This window comes from Pinus tabuliformis, chromosome 1_1 (assembly GCF_031772625.1).
Source record: "Pinus tabuliformis cultivar Carrire ecotype Pingquan chromosome 1_1, CPIR1, whole genome shotgun sequence".
Lineage (NCBI taxonomy): Eukaryota > Viridiplantae > Streptophyta > Pinopsida > Pinales > Pinaceae > Pinus > Pinus tabuliformis.
Genome location: NC_142297.1, coordinates 207,486,301 through 207,501,191, shown reverse-complemented (window position 1 = coordinate 207,501,191; position 14,891 = coordinate 207,486,301). Strand labels below are relative to the sequence as shown.

Here is a 14,891-nt window from a genome sequence, read left to right as displayed (position 1 = left end):
TTGTTCAATGAGAGAAAATATTATTCGGGAGAAGCACAGTGGAGGTCTAGCTGGACATTTCGGTATAGACAAAACTTTAGATCAGCTCAGACACTTTTATTACTGGCCAAGAATGCGAAGGGATGTGCAGCGATATGTGAGTAGGTGTAAAGTCTGCCAATTGGTGAAAGGACACAGTCAAAACACAGGACTTTACACACCACTGCCTGTTCCAAGTAGACCATGGGACTCAGTCAACATTGACTTTGTCTTGGGACTGCCTAGAACGCAGCGAGGTTACGACTCGGTGATGGTAGTGGTAGACAGGTTTTTGAAGATGGCGCATTTCATCCCTTGTCGAAAAACCAGTGATGCCACTCACATAGCTCACCTGTTTTTCATTGAGATTGTTAGATTACATGGCCTATCCAGATCTATTATTTCTAGCAGGGATGTGAAATTCACAGGACACTTTTGGTGCACCTTGTGGAAAAAGTTGGATACACAATTGAACTTCAGCTCTGCATATCATCTGCAGACTAACGGGAAAACGGAAGTGGTGAACAGGAGTTTGGGGAACCTGCTACAGAGCCTGACTGGAGAAAATTCATGGTTATGGGATCGTGCGCTTGCTCAAGTAGAATTCGCTTATAACGATTCACCGAACCACAGCACCGGACACAGTCCATTTCAGATCCTGTATGGCATGCATCCTCGTGGAGTACATGAGTTGCGAGATCTGGGAAAATTGGAAAAGAGAAGTGCTAATGGGGAATATTTCGCTAAAGCAATGAATGATCTACACGAGCAAGTGAAATCAAAGTTGTAGGACAACAGTCAGAAATACAAACAACAAGCATATTTAAAGCGACGAGAAGTGCAGTTCAATGTAGGGGATGAAGTCCTTGTTCTATTTGCATTAACTAAACAGGCCGACAAGTCAGTAAGATCTTGCAAGTGTGAACACGGAAGAAGATACAGAGATGTGGACAATTAGTCCCAGACCCATTAAAGCAAAAGAGCAAAAGAAGTTCCTGGATAACACACAAGTTCCAGACAACAAGGACAAAAACCAATAACATAGGTATTTCCTGAAGACGAAATCCTTTCTTTTATTCACAAGAGTAATCATAAATCTATGTTAAATATACATTACAGTCCATACAAAAAAGTAACGATGTTCAAGTCCAATGAGAGCGTAATAGAGGACGAGTTGAAAAACCCTAACTTGTAAAACCCTACAGCGATAACCCAAGAATTGTAATAATACAAGCCTAAGGACTTAGCTACATTGTGCTGGATAGACAAAGGTTCTTGCGCCTAAAAGCTAGCCAAACCATATTCTAAGCCAGTGACAGAGACAAACAAATAAATCAAGATTAACAAGGAGCGACCCTACCCGGGTCTTGCCAGCACGCGACAAAGCAGAAGCCAGGTCCTTCCGAACGAACCCACCTGCAACAAAACCACCGAAACAGAGTATAAGTGTCGTGTGGAAGGAAAAGAAGAACCAGGGAAACAAAATGCTGGAAGCGTAGGGTTCAGGACTTACCCATAAAGAGGTAGAGCACCGAGGCTGTGGTCACCCAAGGGTCCCTCTGCTCACAAAGGAGCAAATGCGTCAGACAACAACGTGATAAGTGGAGAACGATGATAACATAGAACAATAGCTTACCTTCATTGCCGAGGAAGATGCCAAAGCTGTAGACCTCCGAGACCACAACCTACCAACGCAACAGAGTAACATGCCCAGTGAAAATTCAAGAACAAGTGATTTAAAGAAACCAAGATAAGGAACATTCGCTACAGTTCAGCAAAATAACTAGCTGAGACTACACATACGAAGAAATTAAAAATCCTTCCAGACAAGCATGTTTCCATAAAATAACAGAGCATATCAAGCGCCGAGGCAGAAGAACAAGAGAAAACTAGCACATAATGGTGTCTCCTTACGAACTAGTGAAGCCGAGCAGATATCCAGGTCAAGACCGAGCAAAAACAACAGTAGCAGCATAATCACACGGTGAAATCGCACCAGAAGAGCCAAAGAGTAAAACCCTCGACCTCCAACAGAACGATGCACAAATGACCGGGAGAATAGGGTTTGCGGGTCATTAACCAAGGCGGGAGTGTGATTACCGAGGAGAGGACACATGTCCAACATCCAACGGTGCTAGTACGAGTAATAAAGACCGGGAGTAAAAAAATATCTATGTTAATCATTGTAATCAACCTCTGACTAATCTAATCACACAGTTAATCAACCCTGAAATCATTCATATTAATTTATACCCATTTATTAAAGTTTGTCGAGTGTAAAGAGGGCTGGAACCATCAATTTTTTTATGGGATGGCCCAACCACAAAGTTAACAATTGATATTGTGGCTATGCTTGAAGATGACCATATCTACACTTAGGCTATTATGTTAAATCCCCATGCAATAAATTTTGTTTCTCTTGCATTTCCTTTTGTTGATGTTATATACATATTTTATATTTCAATTAAACTATAAATGACATTCCATAATATCTCTTTGGATTCATGAATTTGGATTACATTTGATATTTACCCGATAATGAAAAAAATGGATATAAAACATACAAAGACACACATGTGCCAAGTTACACAAAAACCTTGAACTTATTGCATCCAAACTTCTATCATAGCTTGTACATAGATGAGTATTTTCCTCTAGAGTGTTGATGACTCCCATCTGAGTATTTTCCTCTAGAGCGTTGATGACTCCCCATCATGTGAGGATCTACAAAGAAATACAACTACAACAAGAACATGATAAAGTAGCATATATCTATGTTTGCCATATTAATCTTCTAAAATGCCAAAGGATACATGGTTTGACTGTTAAAAGAATCAAGTTGAATGCAGGGGCACAAGGGAGTAGACAGTGGGAATGTTGTAGTCTATCCATTTGAATTCCACAGGGAATGGGAACTACCGGTTAGATAATAATGACAAGGAGGTGGCATTAATGTTAATGTATGTTGACAACAAAGAAAAGAAACATGCGAAGTTAGACAAAACCCACAAAGACGAAAACATATATGGAAGAAATGAAGCCCATTAAGAGGTGAGGGTACAAGATTCGAGGAATAGAGAATGGAAAAAAACAATCACCCAAAAGTAAAAAACTTTTAATATAGACTATGCCCTAATTATGCCAATAAGCATCAGAATAGGGATTGCAGAGTTTCCATTTAAACAAAAAAAATGTACGAATGGTCTAGATTTAATAATTTGAGAATAATTTTCCTCATATACACAATTTAGTAAATGAAATCAAAAGATTCCACACTATTTTTGTTTAAAACTTATGCAGTATGTTTCCCACCTCAAATTATCTAAACATTACAAATTCTCAATATTACATAAATTAAATAACACAAATATTTTAATGTTATCAACTTTCTCAAACCATTTAATTTATGTAATTATGCTAATTAATCTAATGCTAAACCATATCATTATATAAATCTTTGAACAATTTGTTAATTTGTTGTTGGAAAAATATAGTTTGGCCAACTTACAATATTTAAGGAAAAATAACTGATATTTTTCAATTAACATATAAGATACCTGTTCTATCAAAACGACTTAAAAACGTGCACATTTCTCGAAATGACTGCTCAAACAAAACTGGCCAGCAAACATAGAACATGTTGATGGGAAATTTTTCTTTATAGGAAATATTGCCGCCACACTTTGACATTGAACCCACACATATTGACTATAGAATAAATGTGTAGAGAAAAACGAATAAACAATGTTAGAAAAAATTAAAAAAAGATATTTTGAACGCAACGCTCGTGACCGGTAAATCCGGTGAAACACTGACCTGGTAACGTATAACCGCCCGTAACCGGTGAAAGACCGACACGCTGTGGATTCATCCCCCCTGTAGGGAATTTCGTCGCGATCAGTGTTCCGTCTTTTTCGCCATCTTCTCATGTGCCTTTTGATCTTCACATTTCGATGAAATTTCTGCTCGAGTTTACACAGTTGTGGGTACCTAGAATTCTCAATCTTTTCGGCAGCAACAGTCGCTACTCATTTTCACGCAAAGGCGCCATTGTTTTTGCTCTTTTAGGTTTTTAACTTTCAGCAATGGAGTCGAAATTTTCCGATCCCAGATCGACGGATACGCAAGATGACGGTCGTTGTTCTCCCTGTTGTTGTTGTTGCTGCTGTTGTTGTTGTTTAGAGTGAGATTGGGAGTTCAAGCACTGCGGTTTTTTTTACGAGGAATCAGAGGTACTCTGGCCCAAAACCGTTTAAATTCATTTGAAACTGAGAAACCCTAGTCTAATTTTATTGGTTTTGGAGAATTCGTATTTGCCCCAATTATTTCATTCACTCCATAAACATTGATACTCCTCGCATTCAACCCCACCACCAAAAAGCCTTTTAAATTTGTTTAAAACCTTAGAAATTGTCGAAGTCTTCATCCAATTTTTGGGTTTTCTGGAGAATTCGTCTCCACTCTTGTATTTTCCCCCGATTGTTTTGTTTAGTCGATAGCCATGGATCCTCCTGACATGAAACCAAATTTGTCGCTCGGATATTTCCCAATTAGTGGATCCTCCTCCATGCCACATTCTCTTCAATTGAGCATGGGAAATGGTGATAACAGCCCCAATTCCTCCCACGCCTCATCGACAGAGCATAACTCTCTACAGCTTGGCTCCATTCACCATGACAACGCGAATAACCTTCTCCAAAACCACTTGTCTCAGTCTGGTCCTTCGCTGCAGCTAATGAGTCATTCTGAGAACAGCAGTAATAATGGCAATAATACTATGCATGTGATGGGTGTCGGTGTTAAACGTGAATATAGTCTTCTCAGCAACATGACGAGAGTGAAAAGGAGGAGAGACGAGGAGGGTTCCCCATTGTCACAACATGGCAGGCCGGTGTATCGAGCAGTACCTTCGATGAGAGTTAGTACGCCCCCAATGAGCCCTCATCATGGTAATCAGAGCAATACTGGTAACTCAATCAACCAAAGTGGTCATCAATTTATGCTTCAGAGTCTCCCCACGAGCATGCATATGAATAGTATGAGTCCCTCGTGTTCTTCTGTTGAAGCTTCTCCCCAGAGCCCAATTCAGAAACCGGTTGCTAGCTTACAGGGCTTGCAAGTCCAAGGCCCGTCAAATCAGAGTTGTTCTTCTAATATTTCTGCCCCTCTGCAAAATCTCCAGTCGTCGACGCATTCCAGTGCATTTCACGAGCCCAGTCCGTATCCCGACTTGGCTAGTCGAAAGGCTGCAGTTAGATCATGGGGCAACCAACCTCTGTCGGTTGCCGATCCTGATTTATGGGATATCATGGAAAAGGAAAAACAGAGGCAGTGGAAGGGCATCGAGCTCATAGCCTCTGAGAATTTTGTTTGCCAAGCAGTCATTGAAGCTCTAGGAAGTCATTTGACTAACAAGTATTCGGAGGGGATGCCAGGAGCACGCTACTATGGAGGTAACGAGTACATTGATCAGATCGAGTCTTTGTGTTGTGAGAGAGCCTTGGCTGCATTCCATCTGGATCCTGAAAAATGGGGCGTGAATGTCCAGCCATATTCCTGTACCTCAGCAAACTTTGCTGTCTACACTGCCCTTTTGCAGTCGAAGGATCGGATTATGGGTCTTGACTCTCCCTCTGGGGGGCACTTGAGTCATGGTTATTACACATCTAGTGGCAAGAAAGTATCAGCGGCATCCATCTTCTTCGAGAGTTTGCCTTACAAGGTGAACCCTCACACGGGTTATATAGATTTTGAGAAGTTGGAGGAGAAGGCACTTGATTTTCGTCCAAAAATTTTAATTTGTGGTGGGAGTTCCTATCCAAGGGAGTGGGACTACGGACGGTTTCGACAGATTGCTGATAAGTGTGGAGCAGTTTTAATGTGTGATATGGCTCATATTAGTGGCCTTGTTGCAGCCGAGGTAAGCAATTGATACAGTTTTGCCGAATTAGAGACAGTGTGTTTGGAAATGCAGTAGTTAATTGTTGACTATGCTAGTTAAATAATTAACGGGATTTACATTATAGAGGAAACATTTTTGTCAGTTTTGCCGAATTAGAGACAGTGTGTTTGGAAATGCAGTAGTTAATTGTTGACTATGCTAGTTAAATAATTAACGGGATATATATTATAGATTCTAGAAGAAACATTTTTGTCCCAGGGTTCAATTCAATTTAGGGCTTCAACAAATAGCAATAGAAATCAGGTGTTTATACAATGACAGTGGCGTCTTCAGTGTTCACATATGCTAAGTAAACCATAAAACATAAAGACTGCTAGGTAACAATTTCCACCACACAATGGTATGTGTTGTTCACAACTTCAAGACTGTTCACAGCCAATATTGTGTCACAGACACAGTAATAGACATAGCTGATCCATTATCCAATAGTTCTACTAAAGTCTGTACTAATCTACTTCTGTCCCTGCACAGGATCTGCCAATAACTCTAGTATCTGCCACTAAATTTGCCACCGAATTATCTCAGAAGTGCCTGCGAATTTCTTCAAATCTGTCTCAGAAATTTCGGCCCTGCGGCCTGCAGCTGCGAATCTCACTGCCTCAGGAAACCCACACATCTTACCACAAAAAGCCACAAAGCTTCTTCAGGAGATGCACCAAAATTTCTGTCCCAAAATATGCCACGAATTCTGTGATTTCCTCAGACCAAGGCTTAACCTGTGCCAGAACAAGAAGAGGGGTGACCAGGTAGGGTGGGATCACCTCCACCGAAACTAGTCAAAGGAAAAAGGGGTCTTAAAACCCTCAGAGTCTCAGGCTCAAAGAAAAAGAGAGACAAGTTAATCCAATCCAATGGTGCCTCAAATGAATCTAATCCTCTTGTATTTATAGATTTCCTTGGGAATTTTTCTCTTTAATTAATTGAGTGGGGTTCACAACAAGCCCCAACTTTGGGCTTTTTTCCCCAGTTGCCCCCAAACTTGCCCTCTGCTGCCCAAACTTTGGGTATTTTGGGGTTTTCCCTTTTATCAGGGACTCTAACCTAAGGGGATTAATAGGCTACTTCGTCCCTTGGGCCAATTAACTCCTTGGGGACATTACACGGTAAGTGTTGTTGATAAACATTTCATCATGAGTTGTTTTGTCCACTATTTGTCATATGCTGTATCTTCAGCTTCCTGTTTATCAAAGGAAACAATGCACACTGCTCTCTTGGAAGCTACAAACATAGAATTTGTTTGGATAGTAAATGTTAAGTGGTACTTGAAAATTTGAGAGTTGTTGTCTTTCAGTGGTTCAGCCTGACAAACAAACTAAAGAAATTTGTACCTCGAATCAATAAACTTAATCATTTATGAAATTACTGATCTTGGCAAAGCCCTTTCACATTTGTTAAAAGCTATTTCGATGTTTTATTGCATTATAGGATCAATTGATTCTAACTCTTTTGATCCATTGCCTTTTTGTTATGAAAGATGCATATGTCCTTACATTTTACAAGGTTCCATTGAGCTGTATTGGGTTCTGGCTTATTTTAGTATTATTCTGCTTTTTATCGGAGTATACCTTCTTTTCCATTATGTTCTTGCTGAAAACATGGACCAAATTGTATTATTCTGTGGTTTTGTCTTTAGTTTTGAGCTCGTGACATTCAAACGGCGACCTTTTGCACAGGAATGTTCAAGTCCATTTGATTGCTGTGACATTATCACATCAACAACTCACAAGAGCTTACGGGGTCCAAGGGGTGGAATGATCTTCTATCGAAAAGGATCTAAACCACGAAAGCGGGGTACATCTCTTTATCAGGGAGACGATAATGGACATTATGACTTTGAGGAAAAGATAAATTTTGCAGTTTTCCCATCATTGCAAGGTGGGCCCCATAATAACCACATTGCTGCCTTGGCTGTTGCATTCAAACAAGTAGCCACACCTGAATATAAATCCTATATTCAACAGGTCAAGAAGAATGCACAGGCCTTGGCATCTGCTCTACTGAAGCGGAATTGCAGGTTGGTTACAGGAGGAACAGATAACCATTTGTTACTATGGGATTTGAGGCCTCTGGGGCTGACAGGTATTTTCTTTTTGCGTCTTTGAGATGAGATTTCCGCCTCTCATTTGCCACTATGTTCATGAGTGTTTTTCTTTTAACTTTGAAGCTTATATATATTTCTAAGGATAACAGACTGATGCCCTGCAGATTCAATACAAAGAGAATGTTGGCACTAGGTTGAATTACCTAATAAAATACATTTAAACTTTGTGTGCTGGATGGATTGTTAGAAAAGTTTTAATGTGTGCATAATTGAAGTCATATGTGCTAGTATTTTGCAAGGATTTCATGGATGCAGCATTTATATTAGAATTTCACTTCCAGATATTAAAGCCATAGATATAGATTTAATAAATAAAGGGCACATGGTGAAATCTAATTCCGATTCTTTTAATATACCTGGCAGTTTCCCCCCCTTATGGAGAGTGTTTGCTGAGTGGTTTGTGTGAACCTAGTACCAAAATTTGCTGTATTTTGCAAGAGTTAAATTATCATATTTGTTAACCAACTGATTTAATTTACAATTTTAATGTGAATCTGGAAACAATATTTACTTCAAAATTTTGTATTTTGCTTCCTAAGGTTTTTATGGTAAGGTATACAACTACTCCTTTTTTGTCCATTGGAAAACCTTGTGGGGAAACCCAAGGGATGCTTCCTGATATTTCTGGATGGAATCCCTAGTATTCCTGTTGGTGCAGACTAGTGTACCTCATCCAGGGGGATGTGAACCAGGCACCTGCTGGCATGGAACTAGCCAAATGCCCAGTAACATTAGCAATGACTGGTTGATCTAATCCCTTGGGCTCTATGATTACTGTTATATGTGTATGCTTTTGATCTTATTTTTTGAGTCCACTTAATCTTATGGCATTCTCATGAGTGCATGGACCCCATGTTAAGCGACAATTTTAAGACTGTACACAACATATACAAGTGAAGAGCAGGTAGAGGATATTGGGAACTTGGAAGTTATTTATTGGAGGCAGCACTGAACAATAAAAATGTTGTATTCATTTGATCTTTGTCAATTCCTAATTAAGGAACCCATCTGTAATATTCATGGGGATATGATAGGAGTTGTCTATAATGCGACTTTTTGAAGATTCCGGTGACGGAATCCGGCGGAAGAATTGAGGTCAAATCTTGATTTTTTGCAGTTAAAATGGTTTTTTAACTGCATATTTGGATTCAGCACCCTGAAAAACCCCTGAGACGCTTTCATTGTGCAGAAACTAGCTATCAAACGTGCGATTCCAATAATTCCTGCCGGATTTCGACCGGAAAATCCGCCAGAAAGGCTTTCAAAAAGTCGCGTTATAGACAACTGCGATATGATATAGGGTAGGCCTTTACAGATCCCATGGTCAAACCATCATTGAACATACATAGACTAATCTACTTGTATTGGCTACCTTACTAGTTACATCTGAACTTGAAGGTAGAAAATAGGAATGCTTTGATGATGGTTTTACATAGGATAAAATAAGATTATCTTGTTACACATTTTTGTGGTACATTTTTTATACTTTAATTTTATTATGGAATGTTCAAGCCAAGTCAAATTGTTTTTCTCTGTCACCCATTTGAGAGTGTATATACTTAATTTTTATCCAACTTGATACCAGAGCATAAAAGGGGAAGCTACACCTGTATATTTCAAACCCTCGTTATGTTAATAACTCGAATATCCAACACTGTTTGTGAATGTTCTTGTATGTCACCATTTACTGGAAAAGCAGTCATTACAATTCATTAATATTCCTGGTAGATTATGCTGAGTAGGTGATCTGCAGTAGCTGATTGCTATATATATTTGATGGTCTTTCAGGAATTTCTGCCAAACAAACTTTTGTTTATGAACTGGAGATTTAGAATTTGTCCTGCAACTCAATATTAAATTATTTAAAGATTGATTTGGCTTGCATCTACGACTATGCCCAAGCCCATCTCATTGTTGTATGAGAATTGAACCTGTGACTGTTGATCCAAGCCCATCTTATTGTTGTATGAGAATTGAACCTGTGACTGTTGATTATGCAGTTACTATCTGATATCCTTGAGTCCAAACCTGCTTTCCGAAAAGAGAAATTTTATGTCAAACTGTCATGGTGTTGAATTGAAATTTGTGGTTTTAATGTTGAATTTAGAAAAGAGTGAAGCGACTATTCTGAACCTTCAATGAAACACATTCAATTTTGTTGTATTGGACAATTCCTGAGCTTGGCTAACAAGTCCGAATGTTGAACATTTGAAGCTTTGATTGATTTAAGGTCATATGTGAATTTATAAGTATCTCATGAGCTATTCATAATCCAAAATTTTACTACATGAATATATAGGCATCATGGCAACCTATGCATATCCTTAAATATAGGCAACCTAGGACTTATGGAATATTTTTTATGTACATGTCAAGGTCTCACTCTCCTTCAGTATTTCTAGGAATTCATAATTGATCTTATACCTATTGTGGTAATTTTGCAGGAAACCGTTATGAGAAGGTCTGTGAAATGTGCCATATGACTGTAAATAAAAATGCTGTTTTTGGTGATAGTGGAGCTATGGCTCCTGGAGGGGTTCGTATTGGTAAGGATCCCTATCCTTGTGTTTACAATTTATTCTTTAGCGAAAATGACTATTTTTTAAAGTTTTTTATTTTAATGCATTCAAATGTGATTTGGGCTAATAATTTCAAGTAGATCACCCACTCAAGATTTAAGATAAAAAATTGTAGCTGCAACAATGATCAGTTGTAATTGTCAAAACATTTGATCATATTTTTTAACTAATTAACAAGAGACCCTTATTCTGTATTGCAGTCTCCAATCTTATTAGATTGATATATTAATTTCTGTAGAACAAAATTCATTCTAGTTAGCCTTTTCTTCAGTAATATTTGAGTATTGTTATCTTTTCTATAATAAGTCTTTACTATAGGTTCTAAGTCAGATTCAAAGATTCGAAACCTTGTGTCTTTCAAACTTCTTAATAGAATGGTGATGTGATACACTTCCATTTTGTCCTTTTGGGCTCATTCATTATTTTAGCTTTAGGAATGCTTGAACCACTTAAGGATGAATCTTAAGGATGAATCAGGTGAATCCAACCTAGGAGGAGGTAGGTAAGTAGGGAGACTACATTCCAATCCTTGTTGCCAACCAACCCTAGAGAGGAGGGGCAATAAGGTGGTAAAAGATGGGCCTTGTTACCACTCAAACTAGCAGGGATCCTAGGAGGGGATCCTTGAAGGGAAACTACTAGTTTAAGGGCAACAATGGAGTGATAGCCCATTGTCACCTTAGCTAAAGCTCTCTACTCTTTACGGACTTTCATCGATGGGAGGAGACCCAGTGTAATGAGGATCACGATAATGAATATATCAATGATAGAATGAAAGGTGATCCTAAAAAACCTATTCAGAAGAGAGACTCAAATATGTAGCTTGCTTATTTAGAAAGCAAGGTGAAAGGCTCTCTAGGAAGGGCTAGGGTTTGAAGATATGACTAACAAAGGAGATTCCTAGCCCTCAAAATTCTTGTGGAAACTTGGTTTCTAAGTGTTGTTTGAAGGATTAGCTTTGATAAGAAGTGGGACCACACAAGACCAAGTGGACCCAAAATTAGGTCAAGGGGATGGAATTGATCCATCAAGGGTGTGCATGACCTAATTGAGGAGGAGAAAGGGGTAAAAGGAAAATTTTTCTTTGAACTTGATGCAATGACCCAAATGAGGTCACTAACCCAGGGAAATGAAAGGCAAGAATCGATCTCAAAGCTAGGGCTTGAAATATCTCAAGATCCCATCATCAGAGTTGCTTCAAATTTGGAGGGCACTTAGGAGACACACCAGTGCAGTAGAGGGCAAGAGATCGAGATTTTTGGATGGGTGAATCATGAGAAAATTGATGCCCTAGGTCACCTATGGAGGTTAGGCCTAGAAAGAAAGAGAGAAAGGTGAGAAAAGTATGGTTTTGAGTGATCACCAATAGAGAATCAATGCTTAATCCTTTGGGGAATATGGAAGTCCAGGAGATTCAAATGCTTGGAATGGATTCACTTAGTCAAGGAGGCATCTAGAACAATTTCACATGGCATTAGGGCATGAGAACAATTGCTTCAATGTATTTATACTTTGATTTGCAATATATGATACTTATTTAGATAAAATTTCAACGAAGCATCTCTAGAAATATTCGCTCATTCAATATGTGGCCCATGACATGATGCCACGCTATAAAAGAACAAATTTCCACAATTGCGCATAAGAAAAGCAACAAATTTTAGCCTAGTATAGAGAAAATCTCTAGCAACATGCACATGGCATAAGAAAATAACAAAAATAGCATTAAAAGAATACCTACATGTAAGAGTATATCCAATCATCATTATATGCCAATAGTGAAGCTCTAAGACAAAATAAAAGAGAGTCAAACATCAAAATTTATCCATTCATCCAAATTCATCCTCCAAGAAGGATAGTGAAAATATCACAAGATAGAAAGAATGAATTGACTGTCATCTATTTATACAATGTCTAGTGAGTTTGATTTAGCTAATTTGGCCTAATTTAGCCTGTAAAATAAAATAATGTGCATAATAACAATAATTTTTTGTGACAAGCCCACCAAATAGCTCAACAATACATGAATACGCCTCTCAAGAGGATCGAATAATCAACAAAGTGAGTCGTTGGTACTTTGAGGAGGCCTAATGGAGTGTAAGGGGTGTCATGATGTAGAAATGGACTCCCAACATAATGGACAAAGGGGTTGGCCCATTGTTTTCCAAGCAAGAACATGTGGTGCTCCCAAGTGTGTGTGGGGGCGCAAGGGCAACCCCATGGGTCTCCAAATGGATCAAATATGTCTGTAGAGTGTAGACCATTTGTAACGACTAGAATGATGCTTAAGGTTACTTGGGAGCGGGAGCAACGTTTTCAAAAGCTCCTGGTTTGGGAGTGAATCCCAGAGTGTTTTTCATATAATATATATTTTTTATATTTTGATGCATATATGTCAACAAAAACATGTAGAATGATGAATTAGATATAAAAAAACATAAAAAACATAGATTGAACAATATAACAACAATCATCTAGAAGTTATAATCTTCATCAACCATGTTCACAAGTTAGTAACATACAACATGTTGAGTCTCATGAATCATGATTCATCAATCTTAAATTTTCAAGATTTCAAAATTCAATATATAACATTTATCATTATTGATCACCAAAGTTATACTTGTAAGTTAAGTGTAACCATTACAACAAATAATATCTTACATGAAATGAAATGAAACAACTTTCAACTTTCACGAAGCATCATATTCATAATTCATTACCAATGAGTTATAATTGTCATCTTCAAACTTGTTTACAAAAGATACCATAATAAATATGAAAGAGTCAACAATGATAAAAACTACTAGAAACTAGAAAAGACAAGTAAATCTATTATCTATTGCTAATGCTTGGGCCTCTTGCTGTCGCGAGAAATGTCTAATTTTTGAGCCTGGTTGGAAAATCAAAATCTTTGTCATTAATAATTTAATATAACCCTCATTAACATAAGATAGAAAACACATAGCATGTCAAGTTAATATTTTGTTCGAGTGATGGTTACATTTTTAGTAGGGTCATGATAGAGGAGTTCGACAACCAATGTCACTAACATTAAGGTACACAGAGGGATTGGTGCTCTTAATTAAATACGAGTTCCATACCCTAATACATGACAAAATCCAATGGAAACATTGTAATCCCCCAATCTTGAAATCTTGAAATCCTGAAAAACTGAAAAGTCTGCTGGATTTTGAATGAGATTTAAAATTCTACTTTTTCCATATGAAGTCCAATGAGGTCGGAACCACTCTCAAACATCCTGAGTCATTTTGACATTCTCTTTAATATTCATTTTCATCCTTTTACTTTAAGAATTTAACATTACCATGAATCGCATATCAATATTAGGGCCATAGGCTTGATAATTAGGCTGCCCCACTAAAAAATTATTTATTTCTTTGAAAAAAAATTGCATTTGGAATGTTGCTACAAATTTTTTTTGCAAAAAAGGCTAGGGAGCGAAAATTTCGCTCCCGGATTTGCTCCGATGCGGGTGTGATTTCGAGAGCACGCTTCCTGGTCGCTCCCAAAGGGAGTGCGATTCGGGAGTGGGTTCTAGGGGGGGAGCCGCTCCCCCGCAACCCTAATGATGACACAAGCCCTCCCTTTGCAGTGGGGGACAATCCTCTGGATTGTGGAACATCTGCCAAGTGTATGGTGCATCTGTAGAGCAGCTGGGCATGGTGAACAAGGTGCGTCATCCTCATCCAAAAGGTGGAACACGAGCAATTAATGAGTGCTGCTGGGGATCCATGAAGTAATTTCGACTATGGTGGAGGCCCATGGCTCTAAATGCTCATCCTACAAGTGCCAATGTGGCCCTTTGGAGGGCTAGGACCCCATATAGGGAGACCAAGCCCCAAATGGAGATCCACCTACAATCCTGCATAAGATCCAATGCGTCCCTTTACCCTTCAATACAATAAATCATTAGAATAATCAAGTAAAAGAGTTCACAAGTCATGGAACCAATGGGGCACTTCATGGTGGCGTGCCCTTTCGTAGTGGGCTTTGTTATGTACAAGTGTCTCAAAGCTCAATAGGAGGTTAGCCAAAGACCCTATTAGGTGGTTTCAACCTCTAAAGGGGGTGACATGTCCATGGTACATCCCTCAAGTGGTAGATGGCAAATGATATAATGATGGAATGGAGTGGGGATTAGGGAAAACATCTAGACTGCATGTCAAGGTGCTAGGGTAGCTAAAATAAGGGAAGCCCACACTTGGGT

The 14,891-nt window shown here is 38.7% G+C and overlaps 1 protein-coding gene across 1 annotated transcript in view; it reads left to right on the top strand.

Moving 5' to 3' along the window:
• The first annotated feature begins 3,935 nt into the window (after nt 1–3,935).
• LOC149212259 (serine hydroxymethyltransferase 4-like) overlaps nt 3,936–14,891 on the top strand; it is a 45,379-nt gene continuing 34,423 nt past the window's right edge. The window contains exons 1-3 of the mRNA XM_089391792.1: nt 3,936–5,938; nt 7,654–8,059; nt 10,526–10,627. Coding sequence (XP_089247918.1) covers nt 4,520–5,938; nt 7,654–8,059; nt 10,526–10,627 — 1,927 coding nt within the window. The 5' untranslated portion in view covers nt 3,936–4,519. The remainder of the gene's footprint in view (nt 5,939–7,653; nt 8,060–10,525; nt 10,628–14,891) is intronic.